The following is a 23,316-nucleotide window of genomic DNA, read 5'->3' on the forward strand; positions in this document are numbered from 1 at the left end:
CCTTGGTTACCTGACTGTGTACGCAGTTTCTTACCTGGCTGTCTTCATGGTGGAAGCCAGGGCCGCAATTCACCGATCGTGTAGAAACGTGGCTGAATGCAACGCGTTCGACCGATGACGTTTGCCATTCTGATTTTTCAATGGCGGTTGGAATTCCTCGCCGCGAAGCTTCCCACGTCGAGCAAACTTCCCCACCGCGTTTCGATGCACGCGAACAGCTCGGTTCGTTTCTTCGAGGATCGAATGCCGCTCGTTTCTCCGTCTGGTTATGGAACGAACATACTCGTAAACAGGAAAAGCGTTGCAAACATCGTAATAGCGTGGTTACGTGTATGGAAGATTTCGCAGAAGATTGGCTCGCCACTGTTATCCCAGCGTCGAGTTTCTTCCGATCTTTAAGTGGTTTCGATGCCGAGATTAAATAAATTCTACGTCGAATTAACGCTACGACGACCGGTAATTCCGTTCATTTTCTTCGTTACGCGTGATCGGTGGAAAATAACGTTCGTTGTTTGCGGACGATGAGTTACTGTTTATGTTGAAAATGACAACGCGAGTTCGCGCTCGCCATCTATATGCAGATGCGCTAGTTACAATAAATAGTAACTAGAAGATAGTTCTAGGTATAATCGATAGGTTTAATCGATAGGTTTAATCGATAGGTTTAATCGATAGGTTTAAGATATTCTTTTCCTTTTACCCAGTCCATATAAGAAAGTGCAATAAAAGTTGTTCAGCTCAGAACGGTGTGATAGATTTATCCGAAGAATAAACTAATAGCTGTCGTGATTATACCTCTAAATAAACAAATAACAACAGTTACGATGATGGTAGATTCAATTGAAATGGTTAGAACGAGACCGAAGTCGTCTTACGCGGAAATACGTTTGAGAATATTCGAGTATCGTATTTATTATCGCCAGTCTTTTAGAAGGTCGAACCGATCGGTTTTGTTTTTCTAAGTTTCGTTATCCGGATGCACGACTGATATCCAATTCTCGAGAAACAGACAGTCTGCTTCCATGAATTCATTCGTCACAGACTTAATAACATAAATAAGGTAAGGTTAGGAGAAATTTCAAAATATACTTAAAAGAACAACGTTTATTACGCTATCGATTTTCTCTACCTCGTAATTTTGAAGATGATCGATGTAGCTTCCGATTGGCTTGTATTCTAAATGATATATCATCATTTTGATTCGCGCCCGTTAAAATATTCTTTGAAGCAATGATTTCTTGATACGAATGGGCCAATACCTTTTTATAAACAGAGACGAGTTGCATCGAATAGCACGTAATAAACTATAGTAAAAAATATATTATCACGTTCAGAAAAATAAGTTTTTGGCTTTGAACGTTATATATGATAATGCTCGTGTAAACCAAGATGATAATAAGTATAGAATCACATGAATGATAATCGTAAATGAAAGATATATATTTCTTTATTATAACGTGAAAATAATGTTAATAGAAATATAACGATATAACAATAAAATACTGTCGATTACACTGCAGATATCTCGTTCTGTATTTATGAAAATCGGTTAGCTTCAACCGTAATTTTCAAACGAAATACGGTCTTTGCCATGCGCGTCTCTAACGAAAATTCAATAACGTTTTATTTGAGAAAAAAGTACGATTAACGAACAAGCGGAGAAAACGCTTAAACGAATAAATTAGTTAAGTATGATCGCGAGCTAATAGTTAGCGATTTAGTCGACGTGGCGCTAGTGTAGCGTGACAGGTCGCGTGATGGCGTTAATAATCGGCGTCTTATCGATTTTAGAGGATTTTAGGGGATTTCGTTGAACGAAAGCGATTTCGAGGCGTAGAATTCCAAGAGCAGAGTATCTGATTCCGAGTGGAATGGAGTCGTCTAGCATTCCCGTAGAGGTTAGGTCAGAAGTGTCGCAGCGGAGTCGTAAAGCAAGATGGAACGATTTTAGCGAATTCCTAGCAAGAAGAAGACGGCCGAAGAGAGTTCGAGTGCTCAAGAGGCGCAATGCGATTAGGTCTGTCCAGCTTTCTGAATCTCTCAGACAACGGGGTACTTCGTGGAACGGTCCTAGACGAGAATCGTATCTCTCTTGGGATAAAAGGTCTGCCGGGTATTTTCCAAGACGAACCTGCCGCTTTTGAGAATCATCGAAATGTCGCTTAACATTCCTGGGCTTAACCATTTTCTTCGAGCTTCCCCTAAGGAAACTTTCGACAAGATCGTGCCGATTTTCGGTGAAATGGCTTATAGAATTTCTGCATTCTTGCGAGACTTGCGAGATGACCGTGTTTATGTCTTATGAGATGAACATTAGGTTAATTTGTTGCTATATTCGTCTCTCGCAAGTCAGATGATAGAGTCAATTGTCCAAAAACAAATTACGAGTTGACAGGATTTCTAACTTTTCTAGCAAAATAAAAAATGTATATAAGCGTCATCTTTTTAAAATTTTCAATTTACGTAGTTGATTGTCAATGTATTTTCCGAATGGCTCGTAAACCGACGCACACATTGCGCTCATTTAATTCTCCAAAACACGTAGCTTTCTTTATTTGAATATTCAGGAAATTTAAATATTCATAGAGGCACGCTATCTTGCGGTGCGTTGCAGATTATACTAATGGCAGAGTGGTAATTGTAAATTACATAAACATTGCGTTAAAAGTAATACCTATTTTCCAAACTACGCTATCGTAGAATTTAAAATTCGAAATTTTAATATAATATATCTGTTACGTTAAAAATAAGCTTACTTTCCAAACTACTGTTCAACTCAAAATCGGCACGAACTTGTCAAGCTCATCGAACCAACAACTCCAACAAAAGTTTCTCCGAACAAAATCACGCTTGATAATTATAGGTCACCCTGTATACACCATATATACCTACACATACACGTACGTATACAGATGGAAAGCGAGAAAACGAATAGCACTTAAACAGAGAGTACGAATGCGCGTGTACTTCTGTTTTCGGAACGAAATAAACGGGTTAAGGAAAGAGGGGCAGTTTCTCTGAACGAAGGGGGGAAAAAGCAGCTCGTGAAAAAGGCGCGAAACGAAAATGGCGTTGACGACTAGGAAAAATAAAAGAGGAACGCTGTGTTGGAGGTCGTTTCGCCGGTCTCGGCCATTTTTCCTAGAAGTACCCCGTCAAATCGACTAGACTGTGCTCGTTGTGTTCCCTTTTAAGAGTAAATCCCTATTAAAAGCGTAGTCCACCGACTACTAGCCTAGATATCGTGTTTTCTTGCTTTAGACGGGACTGGAGAGAGAGAGAGAGAAAGAGAGACAGAACGAGAGAGAGAGAGAGAGAGAGGCTGGTCGAGTTTCCTATCGTCGGAGTAGTCACGTAGAGATAGATGCACGTAATACACGCTCCTTGTACATACACCACGTTATGTGTCACTCAATACGTTTTATCTTTTTGTCGTTCTGTGTACTACGTTCGATCATAGTCCTTCAAGCGTTGTTCCTTGCTCCTTATAGCGTCCTTGGTCGATCGTAACACGATACACTACGATGAATCGCGATGCAGGAAAAGTCTTAAGTCGAGCGAATGTTTCTCATCTGCCTTCTTATTTTTATTTGTTTTTGGTCTTATTTTGTAGGTTAGGTTTGTAACGATGGCGACATCTTACGCCTTTATGGCTTGGCAATCGACTATATTTTATATGGAAAGTAGCTCCACTTTTCAGTTGGGGTGATCTAACGAAAACCAAATCGAAATCAATTAGAATTAAGTTAATTAGTAAAGAAATTAGAAATAGATAGCTAGTTAGTCGAACAGAGGCTAAGTGCATGAACTAGATCTTTATCTACTTGATTTCATGAAAATTAAAGTCCAGAATAGTTAAGAAGGAACAAGATGATTCTCAGACCGATGATTCCGCAATATTTGTACAAGAATACAAAAAAATTACTAAAGGAACTAGAAATAAATACCTAGTTCTCCAAATGAAGATTAACTACACGAACTGAACCTTTATCTATTTGATCCAACGAACAATCACGTCCACAACGTTTAATAAGGAGCAAAATGTTTGAATCGATAATTTCTCAGTATTTTTACGAAAATATCAAAAATTACCAAAGGAACTAGAAATAAATACCTAGTTCTCCAAGCAAAGATTAACTACATGAAGTAAACCCTTATCTGCTTGATCTAATGAACGACTAGATATAAAATAGTTAAGGAGAGAAATTAAGGAACAAGCGTTGCTTGGGTCGATGATTTTGCAATACGTTAACAAAAAAATAAAAAATTACTAAAGGAATTACGAATAAATATGTAATTGCCCAAACAAGGGTTATTTGAATGAACTAAAATCTTTGTCTATTCGTTCCTATTTGAACGATTGTTCATTGGAACAAATAGACGAAGATTAGACCTGAAATGATTAAGAAGGAGCGACACGGTGCTCGGATCGGTGATTCTGCGATACTTTTTACAGCAACTAGCGATAAATACCTAGTCATCCATACGAAGGTTAATTGTGTGAACTGAATGGATTCGTCGGTTCGATGCATCGGAACATCAGATCTATATAGAATGGTCTTAAGAAGGAAGGAGAACAACGTCGCGGGCGTTCCCTGAAACGATCGTTTGAAAAGAGGCACAGAGAAAGCACATGAACTCGTTTACGTTCGACGGCCGCGCACATGGCTCACCGCGATATTGCGTGCGCGTTTTCTGTCGCTTTTGTCCTGCTGGCATTGTCTCGATTCAACCTCGGTACAGCCTGTGAATTCACGTGGTCGCCACTTAGGTACGAGCCGCGGTACATAATATCGTCGCACCTCTTGTTCTTCGCTCCCTTCCTTTGCCCTTGTAACTGGATCCACGCTAAAGGAAAGAAAAAGAAGAAAGAAAAATACAGAAAGACGTTCGCGTTCAATCGTACGGTTCGCGATATCGTGTTCCTCGAATTCGTCGGTAGGACGGTTCACCAAAGTACTCGAACACTTCCGCCACATAGAAAACTTTTCTTCATACACGAGGGCAGACTGAAGAGTTCGTCGAGTGACAATAACAGTTACGATTAAAGCAGGTCGCAGCGGCAATTCCGGAAACTTTGCAATCTGCCCTCCGATAATTATTCTACGTGTAATCGAGTCAGCAACGCGATTATACTTTTGCTGGCCCTGGGCGTAATCGTTTACGAGGTCTGATCAAATTTTGCAGTTAAGTTGGTAACTAAGTGGTTGCGGATTTTGACATTAGGTGGCATTGACAAATCCGCAATCACTTAGTTTCCAAGCCAATAGGATGTGGCCCCGTAAAGAGCGCAACCCGGCTTGCGCCTAACGCGTTTAACGCGCCCTACGTTAGGCGCGGCCTTGACAGATTCCACGGAATCCAGAGATTAATAAAACATGAAATTTGCAAAGTGGAATGTGATTCGTTTGGCTTGCGATAGGTTCGATCGTTGCAGGTTGCTCGCAAGTGGTTGCAGGAAACGAGAAACGATACAACGTCCACGTTTTTCCACTTTGATAACTAAACGATATTCCTTTGTAGTCGACGTAATAATCGCAGCTTACGTCGTCGAGCGCTTCGCTTGATATCTAAGCGCGAAAGGTCAACAAGCCTAGAAGTCGAAGCTTGTAAAATTGCACGGAGGTTAACGAGATTTAAATGGTAAGCTAAAAGAAAAAAAAAAGAATTTTATTCCTCGTGAAAGATGCACGGAGAGCACGGAGTTTCACGGAGTTTCTTCAAAGGCAGGAAATTGGAGGACGTTGAACAAACTACGTACTGTGCTCGTTTTCTTTCTCGTCGAAAATAAACGAGCAAAGTTCTGCGAGCAGACGCGAAATTTTATCGGTCTCGGGCCGTGAAAACAGGAAAAGTCGCTAATAAACGACAAGTTCTGGAAAGAAGCAAAGAGCGATCAAACACAGCGTCCGAATTGAAAAAAGCACCAGGCTGTGCTTTTAACGATACGTCTTCGCTCCAGCAACTACGAGGATCTTCCTGCTGTCACCGCATGTTCCTAACGCTAGCCAACAAATATCAACTCGCGGCAACGTTTAGTCCACACTGAAGCGACTTAATCGGAGGAACGTTTGCTATTCGTCTGAGTTTCCAAGCGATGTTTGTTCCTGCCATCGAGTTGTCCATACGCAAATGCGTTGTAAAACGATCGACAAACTCCGTGCACAGCGAACAAACGTTTGTTTCTGTTGCGACGCGATGCCGCGCGTTTCTTCGCGTTCTCTTTCATTTTTACGAGAACAGACAACAGAAGAGACGTTTGTCACTGGCAACAGAAACGCGAAGAAACACGGAGAAACATCGGCGAAGAATCGCCAATTTTTTTCGAGAAACGCGGAACGTCGATAGAAAGTTTCTCATTGTTGGGAACGCAGCTTAATCCATTAAGGTGGCACGTTGCGTCAACGCAACGTTTTATTCGCTGTCTTCTCCGATCAACTTACATCATCGAATTCTGTTCTTTTGCATCGTAGCTACGAAAAGAAATTGCAAGGATTCGCTCGACGTTTTTTCCGCCGTTGACCCTTTCGTGTAGATTCTGCAATTTTACGAAATTCAAGCTTGCGATTAAACTGGCAAACACGTAATACGCTGTGTGAAATATAAAAGCGCCAATTTTGTCACTGTACGTGGCACGCGTAATTGCAGAGCCAATAAGATAGATGAGGTAGAAATTGCAGAATCCATAGCACACGAATACGTTCACAGCCACGAATTTCATATATTTTAAATAATTTCCACGCCGTGTACCATGTAATGTACCGCATCGTGTACCATGTAATGTACCACACTGTGATATAGTCTCATTTTTCCAAACTGTCGTATTACAATGCCGTACATTTCTCTCACTATGAATGATTAACCAAATCATTAGGATCGTGGAAAATTTGATAGTTTATGAAATTTGTCTCGTTTCGATCCTCTCGTGGAAAATTGAGCAACGTGAATAGCGAAGACTAAAAGGAAAACACCCCGCTGACCTCACTAAAGAAATAAAATAGTCACATCCATCAAATAATCCACATGTTATTTAGCAATTAAGTTAGACAAATTTACCAAATGTCCAGCTGGACAAATTATAAAGAACAAATTAAAAAAAAAAAGAAACACGTGAGTCACCATCGATGACCGTCGTTGAGATCAACCCGCGTTAAGGTGAACCATTTCTCCGTTGTTCACGGGTGAAAAGTGGCTGTTCAAGTTCGTGGACCCTTTGTTCGTCGAATAAGAGAAAATTGCAGCGTACTAGGAATCAAAGGCGTCAAAGCACGATAGTTGTAATTGCAATGGGCGGACAATCGAGAATCCGATCGAATGACCTCGCGCCTTGATATTCGGCTGAAATTTCTAACGCGTTATTCACGCCGCTCTCGTTCGACCGGTAATAGCCGAGGTATGAATGCCAGGCTACCGGTGGGAGAACATTCTTGTGAATTTTCTAACGTCGCTTTCAAATTCCTCCTCTAGACACTGCAGACAGTATTTTTTTACCGGAGACTTTGTTTTTCCTCTCTTTCGATTCTCTTCGCGAATAATCGCACAGATCGCCTTGCCTTGACCTTAGAAAATTCCCACGGATATTCGTTAACTGCGTCACGAGAAACTTGTCGAAATTTTATTTACACCACGGAAGGACACGATGATCATGATTTCATTCGTGAAACGTGAGACGAATTTGAGAATATTTATACACATTATTTGTACTGTATAAAATGTATTGGGTTGACAACTACGTTTTTTTTATTATTATTTAATTTGTGCTTTACAATTTGTGCAGCTGAATATTTGGTAAATTTGTGTAACTTAATTGCTAAATAACATGTGGATGGGGCTCCCAGAGGGATATCATCTTCGAGTGTGGTAACCCGTGACCACCAATAAGATAAACGGCCATTGGGGAAGAATGTTGTCTTACATCATCAATTTATTATTATTTTGTCATTATATGCTTTGAATAATAAAAATACTCCCATGGCGTCCTGAGCAAAACATGTGATTTCGAAGTGGCAGTCAAAGTGTTTTAATCGCCGAAATAAATGTATAGGGACACTCAGATTACACTTAAAATTGATGTCAAAATAGTTTTAGATTCATCTAATATGCGATGTACAAGATATTCGTCGATATAAATTTGCACGCGTCTTAGCGCTCTCTTTATCTCACCATCTTCTATACCACATTACCAATGGAACAGTTGCATTCATCTGTTTTACGAGACGCTGTGCACGCACATACTCTCCACACTGATACTCATATATGTGTGTCACTACTACGCGGTTAATCTAATGTAGCACACAAATTTTTTTTTATTATTTAATTTGCACTTTATAATTTGTCCAGCTGAATATTTGATAAATTTGTGTAACTTAATTGCTAAATATCATGTGTATGGCTACCCCCAGCTGGATACCATCTTCGAGTGTGGTCACGGGTGACCACCAATAAGATAAACGGCCATTGGGGAAGAATGTTATCTTACATCATCAATTTATTATTATTTTGTCCTTATATGCTTTGAATAATAAAAATACTCCCATGGCGTCTTGAGCGAAACATGTGATTTCGACGTGGCAGTCAAAGTGTTTTAATCGCCGAAATAAATGTATAGGGACACTTAGATTACACTTAGAATTGATATCAAAATAGTTTTAGATTCATCTAATATGCGATGTACAAGATATTCGTCGATATAAATTTGCACGCGTCTCAGCGCTCTCTTTGTCTCACCATCTTCTATACCACATTACCAATGGAATAGTTGCATTCATCTGCTTTACGAGACGCTGTGCACGCACATACTCGCGCAAACTGATACTCATATATGTGTATCACCACTACGCGGCTAATCTAGTGTAGCACACAAAATTTTTTTGTTTTTCTTATTGTTTAATTTGTACTTTACAATTTGTCCAGCTGGCCATTTGGTAAATTTGTCTAACTTAATTCCTAAATATGTGGATGGTTACTCCCAGCGGGATACCATCTTCGAGTGTGGTCACGAGTGACCACCAATAAGATAAATGGTCCATTGGGGAAGAATGTTATCTTACATCATCAATTTATTACTCTTTTGTCATTATATGCTTTGAATAATAAAATTACTCCCAGGGCGTCCTGGGCGAACGTGGAACACGTTTACTGATCGCGATGAACCTGATAATGGAAATTGGCCAGTTGTGACGATTTTTATGAACCGCGTGCTTCCGAACAATCTGTCAATTTCCATGCAGCTTTCAAGATTCGTTAAAACTTGTAGGATCATCGTCAATGCCTTTCCTTCCATTTCTAATGAAATTTCAACGAGAATCACATCATCGGTGAAAAAAGAAGTTTGCGTAAACGCGGATCGCTGTAGCTACTTTCGTGAGCCACCGGTGGCTCACGATGGGTCGCCTGCTTTTCAGCGCAGACCTACGACGATCGTTTGCACGTGGAATTATCCGCTTGCTTTCGTATCGCTGTGTCACGAATTGTGTGGCGCTTAGCTCGTGCACCTCCATAAAAACTTGGAAGAGAACAGAGCAAGTTGGATGAGACAAACGGTGAATGGAGATTGGAGCGAAAGCTGCGACAGAAATTCCACGATTAGCGACGCTACGTACACGTTGTGGCGTGTGTGTAATCGTCGCTTGGAATCGGACGAGCAGCGTTCCGACGTCAGGGTGAAGCGTCAGCCGTTTTAAATGTCAGTACGTCTAAAGGTTGGCCGAGAAACTCGAGGAACACGCGTAGACTTTGTCGAGTGTACTTTGTAATTATCATGGTATCGCGTGCACTATAAGGGGTGAAATTGAAAGGAGCGGGGTTTTCCCCTTACCTGGTGACCAGTGTCGCGTAAATTTCCACTTTTACGGAGATTCTGTTGGCGCAGGTTCGACACGCACCGCCGCAAGTTTTCATCTTTTTATAACAACGCGTTGCGTCCTTTTTTCCAAAGGTGTGCACGCCTCCTTTTAACGCCACTCCTGACGTATGTTTGCGCGTGGAAAAGGATCGCCGCACGAGAAAGCGACGCTCGTCCGTCCTCCGGACTTGCAACGATCCGCTGTGAAGTTTAATCGAGTGAACGTTATGCCTGGGACGTGTGACGTGTTAATTGCTCGTATTCTCCACGGATATTCAAGTAGCTTAATCTTTGCTATCTATTTGCTTAAATCTCCACGATAAACTTGCTGTCGTTGCTTTAAGGAGCGTCCAATGTTTCACCGAGATGTCGTTCGAAGCAAATTCGAGCGTACGCGCCAGTTGGCCGTTTGTTCGTCGAATAGAATTAACTTGCAAACGAAAGAAAATGATTTCATAGGATAATAACACGTGAATATAGACTAGAAAGTAGTGCGCCTGAAATATCTGTGTGTGTGTGTGTGTGTTAGCATAAACCTAATCTCCTCTGTTTGACAATTAACCAGGCTAATCGAGATAATTGAACCATAGTAGGATTACTAGGACGATCAAAGTGACCAATTTGTTATTAGCAGAAATTTTGTATGCTTTTACTATGACGAATTTGTCGATACGTGTATCGACGGAGATTAGAAAGAAAATTCGGGAGAAATTGGAGAGAACGCGAGCTCGAACGATTTAAACGGAACGATGATTAATTACGATGAAAGAGTTTAGCAAGAAAGTTTTTCTCGATCGTTAAGGAGAATGCGTGCAGGAGAGAAGGTGCGGATCTTAGGTTTAAATTATCGCTATACGTCGGTAAGTGGCTGTAATTTCAGTTGACCTCGATTACACGTAAGAAACGCGTTCGGGTAACTCGTTATCTTCAGTCGGTTAATTCCTTTCTTCCGTAGTTTACATATAACCCTGTCCCGTACGTCTAAGCGTTCCCATAAAAGTTCATCGATGCACCGCTTTTCCAGTAATTTGATCGCGTGTAGGCACCGTATGCTAAACCTTCGGTAATTCGTAGTTCCAGCAAATTCTTCGCTGTTGCTAAACATATTTACCTAGGTGTTATCCCGCTCGCTGTTTGCCCTATCTTTTCTTTTTTTTTATCCACGCCCTGTTTTCATCTTTCTCGTTCTTTCTTTTCTTTTTTACCTTGTTCGAAATAAATTACTTTTATTAGCTGGTTTCTTGCAGCGTTTTTACAAGCAGCGGCGCAGCTTGGGACACTTTAGTGGTTGAAGGAACGAAAATAGAAAATTGGATATTTGCTTCGCGCTAGACGTATTCAAATATTTACGCGTGTACGAAGCTCTTCAATTTCAGACAACAAACGTCTCGTTAGGTAAAATTATCTTCCACGACGGTACATCCTAAAGAAGAAAATAAGCGTGACGAGGGCTTTAGAACGTGAAAGCTCGATTACAACGAGCCATAGGCGCGAACAAAATTGTAACGCGTAACGAGGAAAATATTTCGATTTATTTAATTGTTTGTCAAAATTTGCAAAAAAAGAAATACGCGCATCCGAGTTCTTCGAACAGAGAGACACTTTAACGCTTTACCGACCGATAGCGGTTCGACATCATACGCACGTCCGATCGGTAGCTCAGGCGCAGATTCTCCGGCTCTGTTTCGATTTAGACTCTTCAATACCATTCTTTTCGTACATCGCGAATGGTAAGTTTCTCAAATTGGTATAAAACTGTGGCAGCTTACAAAGCAACGCGACTGGCGCAACTGAGCAAGGTACCTTAGTACTAAATAACAAATTACTGGTCAAATAATGAGAAAGATTATCGGCGACGAAAACCCGATTAATCGGCTATCGGTCGTTAAAGTGCAAAAATACAACGATCGATAATTCGCCAATGATATTCGTTTTTCAACGTGCTGGTACGCCGCTCAAAGGTCTAAAATTAGTACAACAAAGATCGCTATCGTTTGGAAATCGGTGTCAACCACCCTCGAGTCTGCAAGCTGCTGCTGCGCCACTTTGTTCCACGAAACTGGCGCGAGTGGGTTCGCTGAATATGTCGTTTCTATTCACGACACAACAGCGTGGCCGAACTCGCGCGGGGTCGAGACGACGAGAGTCTCCGACGTGTGTGTCGCGTGAAAAAAAAAAAAAAAAGCGAGAGGCCGAAGAAAAGGAGGTTGGAAGGGTTTGGTCGCATCGAAAATCGTTAACAAGCTGATCATTTTGTTGCGGACAGGTCCCGAAGGCGTAGCGGCAGTGGCGTGACGGACTCGCAGCAGCAACAGCAGCAGCAGCAGAAGCCGCAGGAAGGGCTGGGTCCCGATGAGATGTGGGCTCCTGGCGGGCTAGGGCCTCACCGGGAGCTACCAGTCGACGTACCCGACACCCTTCTACAGAAGGCCTATCCCAACAAGGTAAAGAACCGCTCGACCGATTATCGGAACGAGATTCGTGGTCCCCGTAGCGCTAGCGACCTCGACCTCTCCCTAAACCTTAAAAACGACACCCTTAAATCGCCACCACGCACCAACCAAGTCGACGAACGCGCTAGAATCGTGTCGGCCGTGGATTGCACGGACGTGACGGATGCGACCTGCGGTAGGCAGTGCGTTCGAACGAACGGTCAGCCGCCGATGCTGAAGATCGAGCTGAAGATCGAATCGGAGAACCTCGAGGACGAGGACGAGTGCGCTAAAGAGAAGAAGAGAGAAGCTTCGAAGGAAGCGTTGGACACGGACAAATATAGGAACAGGAGTCCGTCGACGTTGAGTTCGCCGGACTTGAAGAACTTGAAGAAGAATCTAAAGGATTTCGAGGAGGACGAGGAGGACGAAGGAGTGAACGAGGATAGCAGCGGACAGAAGGAGTCGAGTGTTGACGTGGACGTGGAAGAGGATTATCCGTTCGCCAAGGAGGACTATCCGACCATGTTGAAGACCTGCAGCGACGACTCGGCCAGCCCGAGAAGCTCGTCGGGAAGGTCGGACAGCACCGCTCCGCTGGACAGTAGCCTGGTGTTGAGACACGCGAAAAATCGTGGCAAAGATTCGCCCACGTACGACGCTAGGAGGATAGATCTCGGCTCGCCGTGTAGACCCGTGGTGCCGGAGATCAAAGTAGCGCCTCTGTTCGGCCGTGCCAGGGACGCCACGTCCTTCGACAATCCTGCCTACGGTCTGGCCGATCTGCAGGATCTACAGGGCCTTCTGATGAGGTCCGACGAAGTGTCCGACCTAACCAGGCTCATAGACGAACAATGCGCGATTCCGAGGATTCCGCGTGATCCGCAGGACAGAGTGTCGTCCCCTGGCCGTAGCAAGGATCAACATCAGCACCAACGTGGCAGCGAATTGGTCAAGTCGTCGGAACCGAGCACTCCGTCCAGCAAATCGGTGAAATCGTCGAAACCGAGGCGTCAAGAGGACAGAGCGAAGCTGAAGGCGAAGACGAGGAGTCTGGACGTGGAAGAGCTAATACGAGCAGGATCGAGCGACGATCTGTTGGGAATCGAGTCTGGCAGCAGCCTCTCCTCGTCCTCGAGGCAGCGGCCCAAGAAGAAGAGGCACCAGCAGATCTCCAGTGGCTACTCTACCCTGAGGAGCGACGCGTCCACCGATCTCGAGCACGTGGATCGTAGCTTTCTGGTGGTCGGCGGCAAAACCTACCGCGAGGTGGCCGTCGACTGTCCGCCCGATTTCGTCCCCGTGACCAAGTGCCACCCTGTCTATCCTCCGCCGAACAAGACGCCCGGAAGCAGCAAGCACAACACCCTCGAGCCGAAACGCGAACGTAACGGCACTATCGGCAGGGATAACGGTGGTTTGACGGTGCACGGGGACGACGGGAGTCGCGAATCGTGCGCTACGAGCATCGTGGCCTCGCCGTGCGTTCGCTCGAACGACCTTGGTAGCTTCGTCACGCTACCAACCGCCGGCGATCAGAGTATAGCTGCCACGGAGAACGTAGTTGCTAGGTCACCCCGTACGTTAGACAGAAAGCACGAGAAGAAGGTAAGGTCCAAAGTCAAGAGTCTGCTTTTCGATAGCTTCTTCTCTATCGTGCACCATGAAACACGCAAAAGTACGTTGCTTCACGCTTCTGCTACCAGCACCTCTAATCGCTCAGACAGTAGCACTAAAACCGCTGACAGAAGGTCGGACCATCTCTGCGACTCCGACAGCAGCTCGCGTCGTGTTTTACAAATTTCTGATAATCGCTCGGACGATCTCGAAGCCATCTTCGACGATTGCTGCAACGCGTCGTGCTGCGACGATCGTCTTCAGGCTGCGCGAGGATCCAACGGCGCCTCGCGATCTTCCATATTCTCCGATCTCAAAGAAAAAACAGAGGCATCGTTTTGTCCCAATTGTCGCGAGTCGTCCGCCTCTGCACGGACCGGCGAGAAGCCGGTGTCTCGCGGCAGCCCGCAGATTCGTTTCTCTTACAAATCGACCGGCGATGTTTCGCGTACAGACGTCTGCACTGTGATTTTCTCGGTTGACCGGTTCGACGATGAAACTACGCGAGGCAAACATAGCTGTTCGCCGAACGACGAACTAGGTTCCTTTAACGATGATCCATTCGCTGAACGATCGTCGATTCAACGTGCTCCCGTACGTTCGTCGTTCGATAGAGAAGCCGATCAAAATTGTAGCAACTCGTTGCGCGAATTATCTCGCGGTAAAAATGGTTTGTCGGATACGGAGGCCCCCGAGTGTCGGAGAAACGGAAGCGACCGAGCGTTACACGCGTTACAGGAATCGCCGAATGCGCAGAATTTCACGAACTCGCGGCTGTCTCTCGAATATAAAAGATGCAAAGTTCTCGATGTCGATAATCGTAACTCGTACGGATTGGGAGCGAGTCAGAGCGCGTGGAAAAGCGAAACTGATTTACCGACTGTTCGTTTGGACGTGGATTGTCCTGTCGGTGTTCAATGCTGGCGATCGGAATCGAATTTGTTCGCGCGGTGGAACGAAGATCGGGGCGAGCTACGCGACTCTAGCGAGACGAAAAGGGAATTGGCGAGCGAGACGATACCGCGCATGGATGTCAGGAAGAAATGTACGTACGCGTACAAGCGCTTCGACGATCTTGACCATCACCAGGTACTTAAATATTCTTCAATTTTACATACGAAATCTACCTTCCGATTGTTCGGACTTTTCACCTGGAACGTATCCACGGATACGTATTATCGTCATTTGAAATTTTAGCATACGAAATGCGCGAACTCTTCCAACGTTACATCGGCAGATATAATAAAAATTCGCAACATCGATGTTATTTATGGAAAAGGTAGAAGGTTTTCTTCTAATCGGCTTTGGATACGACGTAAGAAGCAACGTGAACGTGAAAAGACGCGACGTTTCTGAAAAGAAGAGACGTAACGCTCGCGGTATTCGCATCGATAAATTGAGTAGAACGAGAAGCGAAAATACGTTTTAACCGAAGAAACGCATTTCGTATGCTACGATTTAATATATATGTTTTCGTTTATATTGTTAAGAATGTGAGATTGCAGGCACATGGGAAATCTAACGATTGCCAATGTTCACGCGATCTCTGCCTCGGGTTTCAATGGCATGGAGTAAAAACGGCGAGAGCATCGACCGTGTTCGCGATTGCAACGCATGCTCAACGCACGCTTATAGTTGACAAGCATGCGAAAGTAGACAAAACCCATTGTGAACACCTGCTAGCCATAGCAAACGTATAAACCTCTTAATGCACGTGCTTTGCTTCTTCTTCTTCTTCTTCTTCTTCTTCTTTATTCTCGCTTGCTGCGTACTCTTTCTGTTTCCTTTATACGATCTTCGCTCTTCGCTTTCAACGTAATCAACAGCGAAAAGAGAACGAGCGTCGTGTACACGGACTTGTTCGACTCTTCGAACAGTTGCAAACGAAACCGAACTGGTTAGATAAAATCGTGTGACAAAGTGTAGCGAAGAATATGAAAAATAGAAAAAGAAAAAAAAGAAGAAAAGGAAAAGAAACATATAAATATAAATATAAAGAAGCGTAAAAAGTTAGAGGGAAGAAGATGGAAAAATAGATCGTTTAGTAAGGGCGCGACAAAGTAGAGGAGAATGTGAAGGAAAAAAGAACGAATTTCTAGAAAACGTAGGGGAAGAGGCAACTTTTGGGTAGTCGCGATGGCGGCATGTGGCCTCAGGGTGCTTTAATGCCAGCTGTGTTTTCTTTGAAACGAATTTTTAGACCGGTTTGAACGGGGTGAAACCTGCCATCCCCCCGAGAGATCAAAAGAGGGCACCTGCCAGACCGCCGAAAGATAATCTACGTTTGTCCACGCAGAACAATAATGTGGAGAGCACCGATAACGCAAATGCCGAGCCCACGCAACAGCAACTGCATTCCATCAGGAAATATCAGGTAGGAAACAATATCAGCTACGAAAAATAATAACAGGTTTGGCCGTTCCGAAAAGAAGGAACGATAACGCGCTTCTACGTTTCTTCAGTTTCTGCTTCGAATACCTGGACGTTTCGCGCGATAGAGATCGGTGAATAATTCAACGCGGAATTAGCGGTGGGTGTTTAGCTTTCAATTCTACGTTCTTCTTCAACGAGTCTTCGTGCACTCGCAGACACGCGAGCCAGTAAATTGCATTACGTTTTCTCGGTTATGCGTAGCCGATGGAAAGCAACGCTCGTTACTTGCTAACCACCGAGTCAGACGAGCGACGATGATAGAGATAATCGTGGGGAATGTAACGTTTAGAAAGAGATTAGTGGTATTTTATGAGAAGAAGGTGTATTGAGGAATATTCGAGTACGAAATATATTGTACGAGTCTAATTGTAAATAGTTGTGTATGATTTACCGGTAGTTGAAGCTCTTGGGACATTACTTAGTCGCGTTAACGTTGAAAGCTTCTGAAAGGATAAAAGAATTTTCATTAGGTCGCTGGTTGTTTAGGAAGTACAAGAAAATTGGTGTTGAAGGATAAACGATTCCGAAAATAAGGGAATAAAATGAGGGAAATACTTGTTGTTTGGTGTTGAGGTATTCCAAAGAAATGACAGAATTTTCAATAGGTTGCTTGGAGTTTGAACATTTTGGAGAAATAGTAGAGTTTTCATCGGATCACTTGAAAGGTTCTGGGAAAATAAAGGAATTTTCATTAGATTGCTGGTTGTGTAGGAAATACAAGAAAATTGGTGTTAAAGGATAAACGATTCCGAAAAGATGAGGGAAATACTTGTTGTTTGGTGTTGAGGTATTCCAAAGAAATGACAGAATTTTCAATAGGTTGCTTGGAGTTTGAACATTTTGGAGAAATAGTAGAGTTTTCATCGGATCACTTGGAAGGTTCTGGGAAAATAAAGGAATTTTCATTAGGTTGCTGGTTGTTTAGGAAATATAAGAAAATTAGTGTTAAAGGATAAACGATTCCGAAAATAAGGGAATAACATGAGGAAAATACTTGTTTGGTGTTGAGGTATTCCAAAGAAATGACAGAATTTTCAATAGGTTGCTTGGAGTTTGAACATTTTGGAGAAATAGTAGAGTTTTCATCGGATCACTTGAAAGGTTCTGGAAAATAAAGGAATTTTCATTAGGTTGCTGGTTGTTTAGGAAATATAAGAAAATTAGTGTTAAAGGATAAACGATTCCGAAAATAAGGGAATAACATGAGGAAAATACTTGTTTGGTGTTGAGGTATTCCAAAGAAATGACAGAATTTTCAGTAGGTTGCTTGGAGTTTGAACATTTTGGAGAAATAGTAGAGTTTTCATCGGATCACTTGGAAGGTTCTGGAAAAATAAAGGAATTTTCATTAGGTTGCTGGTTGTATAGTGTTGAGGTATTATGAAAAAATAAAAGAATTTTTATTAAGTCACTTGAGGTTAGAAGCTTATGGAAAAATAGTGTTTTTATTAGGTCACTGATTGACTTGGTGCTAGAAAATCCTGAAAAATTAAGAGAATTTTCATCAGATAATTTAGCGGAGGTTTTGAAAGAAAAAGAAGAATTTTCATTATGTCACCGAATGTTAGAAGATTGTAGTGGCACATGAGTTAGAGGACAATTCAAATAATGTTGTTGTTTTGCCTCGGAGTATCGACATCGTTAGGATACGCGCAATGTAAGAATAAATAAACTCCGAGCAAAACAATGTCGCCGCTACGTACAACCGCCAAACAAAGTCGAATTTGAATTTTCTGACTCTCCCCCCACCAAGCGGACGCGATCGCAAGGAAATGAGTTACAGTCAGTTGTCGATCAGTTATCAACCAGTTATCAAGGAATTATCAGCGATCTAATCCACGAGTCATTAGCGATCCTATTTTACGATTTATGTCTGTCTTAGCGAATCGGTTAGTACGAGCGTCTTTGCAAACATTATCTGTATATTAATTTATCATTTTAAATATATTCGATGGTTTCAACAACGAGCAATCTCGTCCATTAAACCTCTCCGATCAACCATCCTCTACACATAAACCTCTACAAAATTTTGAGAAAATAATAGAATTTTCTTTAGGTCACTGGTCGCCTTGGTATTAAAAGGTTCTGAAAAATTAAAAGAGTTTTCATTACATCGCTTGAAAGGTTCTGGAAAAATAAAGAAATTTTCTTTAGGTCACTGGTCGCCTTGGTAATAAAAGGTTCTGAAAAAATTAAAAGTTTTCATTAGATCACTTGGAAGGTTCTGGAAAAATAAAGGAATTTTTATTAGGTTACTTGGGATTACAAGCTTCTGGAAAAATAGTGTTTTTATTAGGTCACTGGTTGACTTGGCGTTAGAAGATCCTGAAAGATTAAAAGAATTTTCATCAGATGATTTACTTCAAGTTCCGGGAAAATCAAGAATTTCCATTGTGTCACTTGGTGTTAGAAGATTCTGGGAAAATAATAGAATTTTTGTTAGGTCACTGATCGCCTTGGTATTAAAAGGTTCTGAAAAATTAAAAGAGTTTTCATTACATCGCTTGAAAGGTTCTGGAAAAATAAAGGAATTTTCATTAGATCACTTGGGGTTAGAAGTTTCTGGAAAAATAATAGTATTTTCATTAGATCACCGATTGACTTGTTATTAAAAGATTCTGAAAGATTAAAAGAATTTCATTAGATCACTTAAAAGACTCAAAACAAAAAAAAAAAAACAAGAATTTTCATTATGTCACTGGTTGTTGAACACCAAGAGGTTCTGTAAAAATAAAAGAATTTTCATTAAGTCGCTTGGTATTGAAAGTTTCTTCGAAAATAACAGAATTTTTATCAGGGCAATTCTCGTATTAAACAGATAATCCTTGCTTTCTTCAATAAGAATCACTTTCAACTGAAATCGTTCGACTGATTGTAGGTTAAGGATACGTATAATTTCACATATTAATCCCGTGAATAATTGAAACGTTGGCCGGGGAATTTCGGTGGGTGTGCGAAAAGTATCGGCCGCGGGAAACGCGTGGTATTCCGCATGAATAATTTAGCATTATGTAACAATGTAAAGGCAGCAATCGACGATCGTTGTTTAAGAGTACGTGTAACAGCCACGGGCTGTCCACGTTCCAACAGGAAATTACGAGACCTGGGCACAATGGTTATTGAACAGAGAGCCGCTTCCATGGCTTCTATACTTGTCGAATTTCCTATTTCGTGTCATCGGTTCGTTCCTCCTCTCTTTCTACCTATAACCTTGCGCCATTGTGTTTGGCTAACAGTTTTCCGATTGTTCGCGTTAATCGGCGATAGAACCAAGTTAAAAAAAAAAAAACAGCGAAAAAAAATAAGAACGTGGGAGAAAACGGAGAAAAATCGAAGGAAATGAATGGTTGTAATTATTCTTCGTAAATATGAACTGTATTCCTGAAAAAATTCGCAGGAGAATATTTGAACGTAAATGCTGTTTATGTTAGAATTAGGATACGTTGGGTTGGCAACTGAGAGATTGCGAATTTTGTCGTTAGGTGGCATTGACAAAATCTGCAATCACTTAGTTGCCAACCTAATAATAAGTAACAAAGTAATTAATTACTTTTCGATGGCGATGATCCAAGCTTCTTCACCAGACCAGAACTGAACTCGTCCGGCGCTACTGTCAACAATTTCAAAGCAATTAGTCCATCTTCCATCCTTTCGTCTAATTCTACTTTCAAATAAACACACGAACAGTAAACACGCGATTCTGCTGAATCGAATTGCGCGTCGTTTATCGGACGATGGTTAATTGTCGCAACGAATCAGAGACACGGAGAAAACAACACAGATACAGTGTATGGTATATTTTTTCTTTTAGAAATCGATCAAATGAAACAAAAACGGTGAAACGTTTCATTGCTCGAGAGGGCAGATGTTCGCACATTTATATTGGGTTGGCAACTGAGAGATTGCGGATTTTGTCGTTAGGTGGCATTGAAAAAATCCGCAATCACTTAGTTGTCAGCTGAATATAATTAGAATTCAATATCTCATCAAAAAAATCTTATTTCTATAAATTTATTTTTAAACACAAGGAGATCTCATTGATAATTCCAAATTCCAAGAACAATTTAAAGATGCAACGTTGGTAATTATTCTTTAAACCTCCTTTTTTTACAGTCGTTACTCGAAGATTCTCTTATTTTATCAGGAATCATTTTTCATTACACTATGATACGTTCGTTGTAGGTAGAATTTTGGATTAAAATGTCCCTGATATCGCGATACTGATCGTTGATCTCTAGAGTTGTATTCCATAGTATCCGTATTAATTTCAGCGTGTACATCGAATAAGGCCGGATACGTATTAGCTTACGATTATTGCGAAACTCCGACAAATTTTATTTTATGTAACGTTTCTTCGTTATAAGATACGTACGATACGAATGGATCGACAGATTTGTAATAATCGACCAACGCGATTCAATTTCTCGATCAACGAGTCTCGCAAACAACATCTTTCACGTTAGATTGTGCGATAGGTTTCTCTCGTTCTATAAAAAGAAATACACGTTATGAGGAAGAACATGTTTTGTTTCGCGTTATTTTATCGAATTATTACGATCCATTTTGTTCTATCACGCTGTTCTATTTACGTCGGACAAATTTACCGAATGGCCAGCTGGACAAATTGTGAAGCAGAAATTAAATAATTAAAAAAAGAAAAAAGGAAAAAGAAAATAATTAGAAACTAAAAATAGAAACTAGTACTCGTGGTCTAGCAGCGCACTTGTATAACGACACTTATGAATTCACCGTCGAGCGACGACAAATTCGAGTGAGAAATACCAGAGAACGGTTGCGTCTCCGCGCCACGCTACGTTTGCCTTCTAAAATTCCCGCGCCTTGCCGCGTCTCGTCACGCTGAGTCAAGTGTGGTCTGGAATGTAAAAGAACCCCGCTCACAATAGTCTAAGATTACACGGTTCGAGTGTAACGTTACGAGTAAGTTTCGATAGGTGGAACACATAGCTCGCGTACGGTTTGAGTCAGACCTCGGTTCCTCCTCCCTCTTTCTCTTTCTCTCCGTCGCCCCTTTTCCCTACCATGACCTCGGTCTTTGCTTTCCTGCCACTTTACGGAGAAGCCGGATTTTTTTCTTCCCCCTTCTTCTTCTGCTCGTTAAAAACCAGATACTCGAACGCCACCGCACCAAACCAGGAACACGCCGTGCCTGCTGAACGATAACGAGCTATCCTTCTCGTAATTTCCACGATATTATACGACGAAGAATTCCAGCTCTTTCTTTCTCTCTCTCTCTCTCTCTCTCTTTTTCCCAGAAGAAATCCTCTTTCAGCTTCCAGATCGACTCTTCGCTCTTCCAATCGTCTCTTCATTTTTCTATGAAAAATGCAGAGCGATGCGAGATCATATTACGATCTCATGCGAAGAACACGAGGGAAAAATAGGACGACCAGAAGCGTGGACTTTAATGCGCATGATATTCGAAAATGAACAAAATATTGGAAATGTATTGGGTTGGCAACTAAGTGATTGTCATTACCACCTAATGACAAAATCCGCAATCACTTAGTTGCCAACCAATAGTATAGAGAAATGGGGCGTTTAGTCAGTTAGTTGGACCTTAACACTTTACCGACCGATAGCCCGTTAATCGACTTTTTATCGCCTACAATTTTTCTCATTATTTGAGCAGTAATTTGTTATTTAGTACTAAGGTACTTTGCTCAGTTGCGTCAGTTGCGTTGCTTTGTAAGCATTCACAGTTTTATACCAATTTGAAAAACTTACCGTTCGCGATGAACGAAAAGAATGGTATTGGAGAGTCTAAACCGAAACAGAGCCAGCGCCAGGGAGAATCTGCGCCTGAGTTGCCGGTCGAACGTGCATATGCTGTTGAATCGTTAGCGGTCGGTAAAGTGTTAAGAACTTTGAAAAAACTTTGAAACGTATACCTGAAATGCGTGGCGAGAAGTAAGTGACATCTGGTGAAAGGCAAAGTATCGAGACGATTGTTTTATTTTTGTATTTTATTAGCGACAGTAGCTGGTCGTAACGAATATTGCCATTTCTTTGTGACAAGTATATTCGACAAGAAACAGCTAACTGCCTGAAGTAAGTTAAATTATCTTCTCTACGTAGGTTCCATTCTTTCAATCACGTTCGTAGAGACAGGAATTTGCATAAAAATATCCATGGTGTAATTGAGAATTTTAAATATTTAAACCGCTGGCTGCTTTCACTTGCTTTCGGCGATTAAACGCGAGCATCTTTCTTCAATACTTCGGCTCATATCGATCGTCGTAAAATTAAATGAAATCAGAATGAAATTTCCTATCTGTTTCCAGTATAAACCTGATGATCTTAAACTTACAAAATTGTTCTCTTTCTCCGTGCCGCATTAAAGTACTCTCTTTCCACTTGGAATTAGCATCGACGTTAGAAAATCAACAGATCAAAGCTCGTCACCGAAGCTTCTTACCACGCAATCTTCTTACGAAAAGCGGCTGATAAAAATCGAACAAAATGTTCAGCCAGTTATAGACGAGAAACGATGTACGTTTCTGTTTTTTTTTTTTTTTTTAATTATTATTTAATTTGTAATTTACAATTTGTCCAGCTGGACATTTGGTAAATATTTCTAACTTAATTGTTAAATAATATGTGGATGTATACCATCTTCGAGTGTGGTAACCCGTGACCACCAATAAGATAAACGGCCATTAGGGAAGAATGTTATCTTACATCATCAATTTATTATTATTTTGTCATTATATGCTTTGAATAATAAAAATACTCGCGCGGAGTTCTGAGCAAAACATGTGATTACGACGTAGCAATCAAAGGGTTTTAATCGCAGAAATAAATGTATAGGGACACTTAGATTACACTTAGAATTGATATCAAAATAGTTTCAGATTTATCTAATATGCGATGTACAAGATATTCGTCGATATAAATTTGCACGCGTCTCAGCGCTTTCTTTGTCTCACCATCTTCTATACCACATTACCAACGGAACAGTTGCATTCATTT

The 23,316-nt window shown here is 41.7% G+C and overlaps 1 protein-coding gene across 12 annotated transcripts in view; it reads left to right on the forward strand.

Annotated features, from left to right (window-relative positions):
• Window positions 1–23,316, forward strand: part of LOC139994435 (uncharacterized) — a 136,457-nt gene that overhangs the window by 101,113 nt on the left and 12,028 nt on the right. For 11 of the 12 annotated variants that reach the window (XM_072017051.1, XM_072017052.1, XM_072017053.1 and 8 more), the window contains 2 exons: window positions 12,111–13,884; window positions 16,094–16,267. In XM_072017051.1, the coding sequence (XP_071873152.1) occupies window positions 12,111–13,884; window positions 16,094–16,267 (1,948 nt within the window). Of the gene's footprint in view, window positions 1–1,791; window positions 2,018–12,110; window positions 13,885–16,093; window positions 16,268–23,316 lie in introns of all 12 variants that reach the window. The other variant, XM_072017062.1, reaches the window with a different exon arrangement.

Source organism: Bombus fervidus, chromosome 14, assembly GCF_041682495.2.
Source record: "Bombus fervidus isolate BK054 chromosome 14, iyBomFerv1, whole genome shotgun sequence".
NCBI lineage: Eukaryota > Metazoa > Arthropoda > Insecta > Hymenoptera > Apidae > Bombus > Bombus fervidus.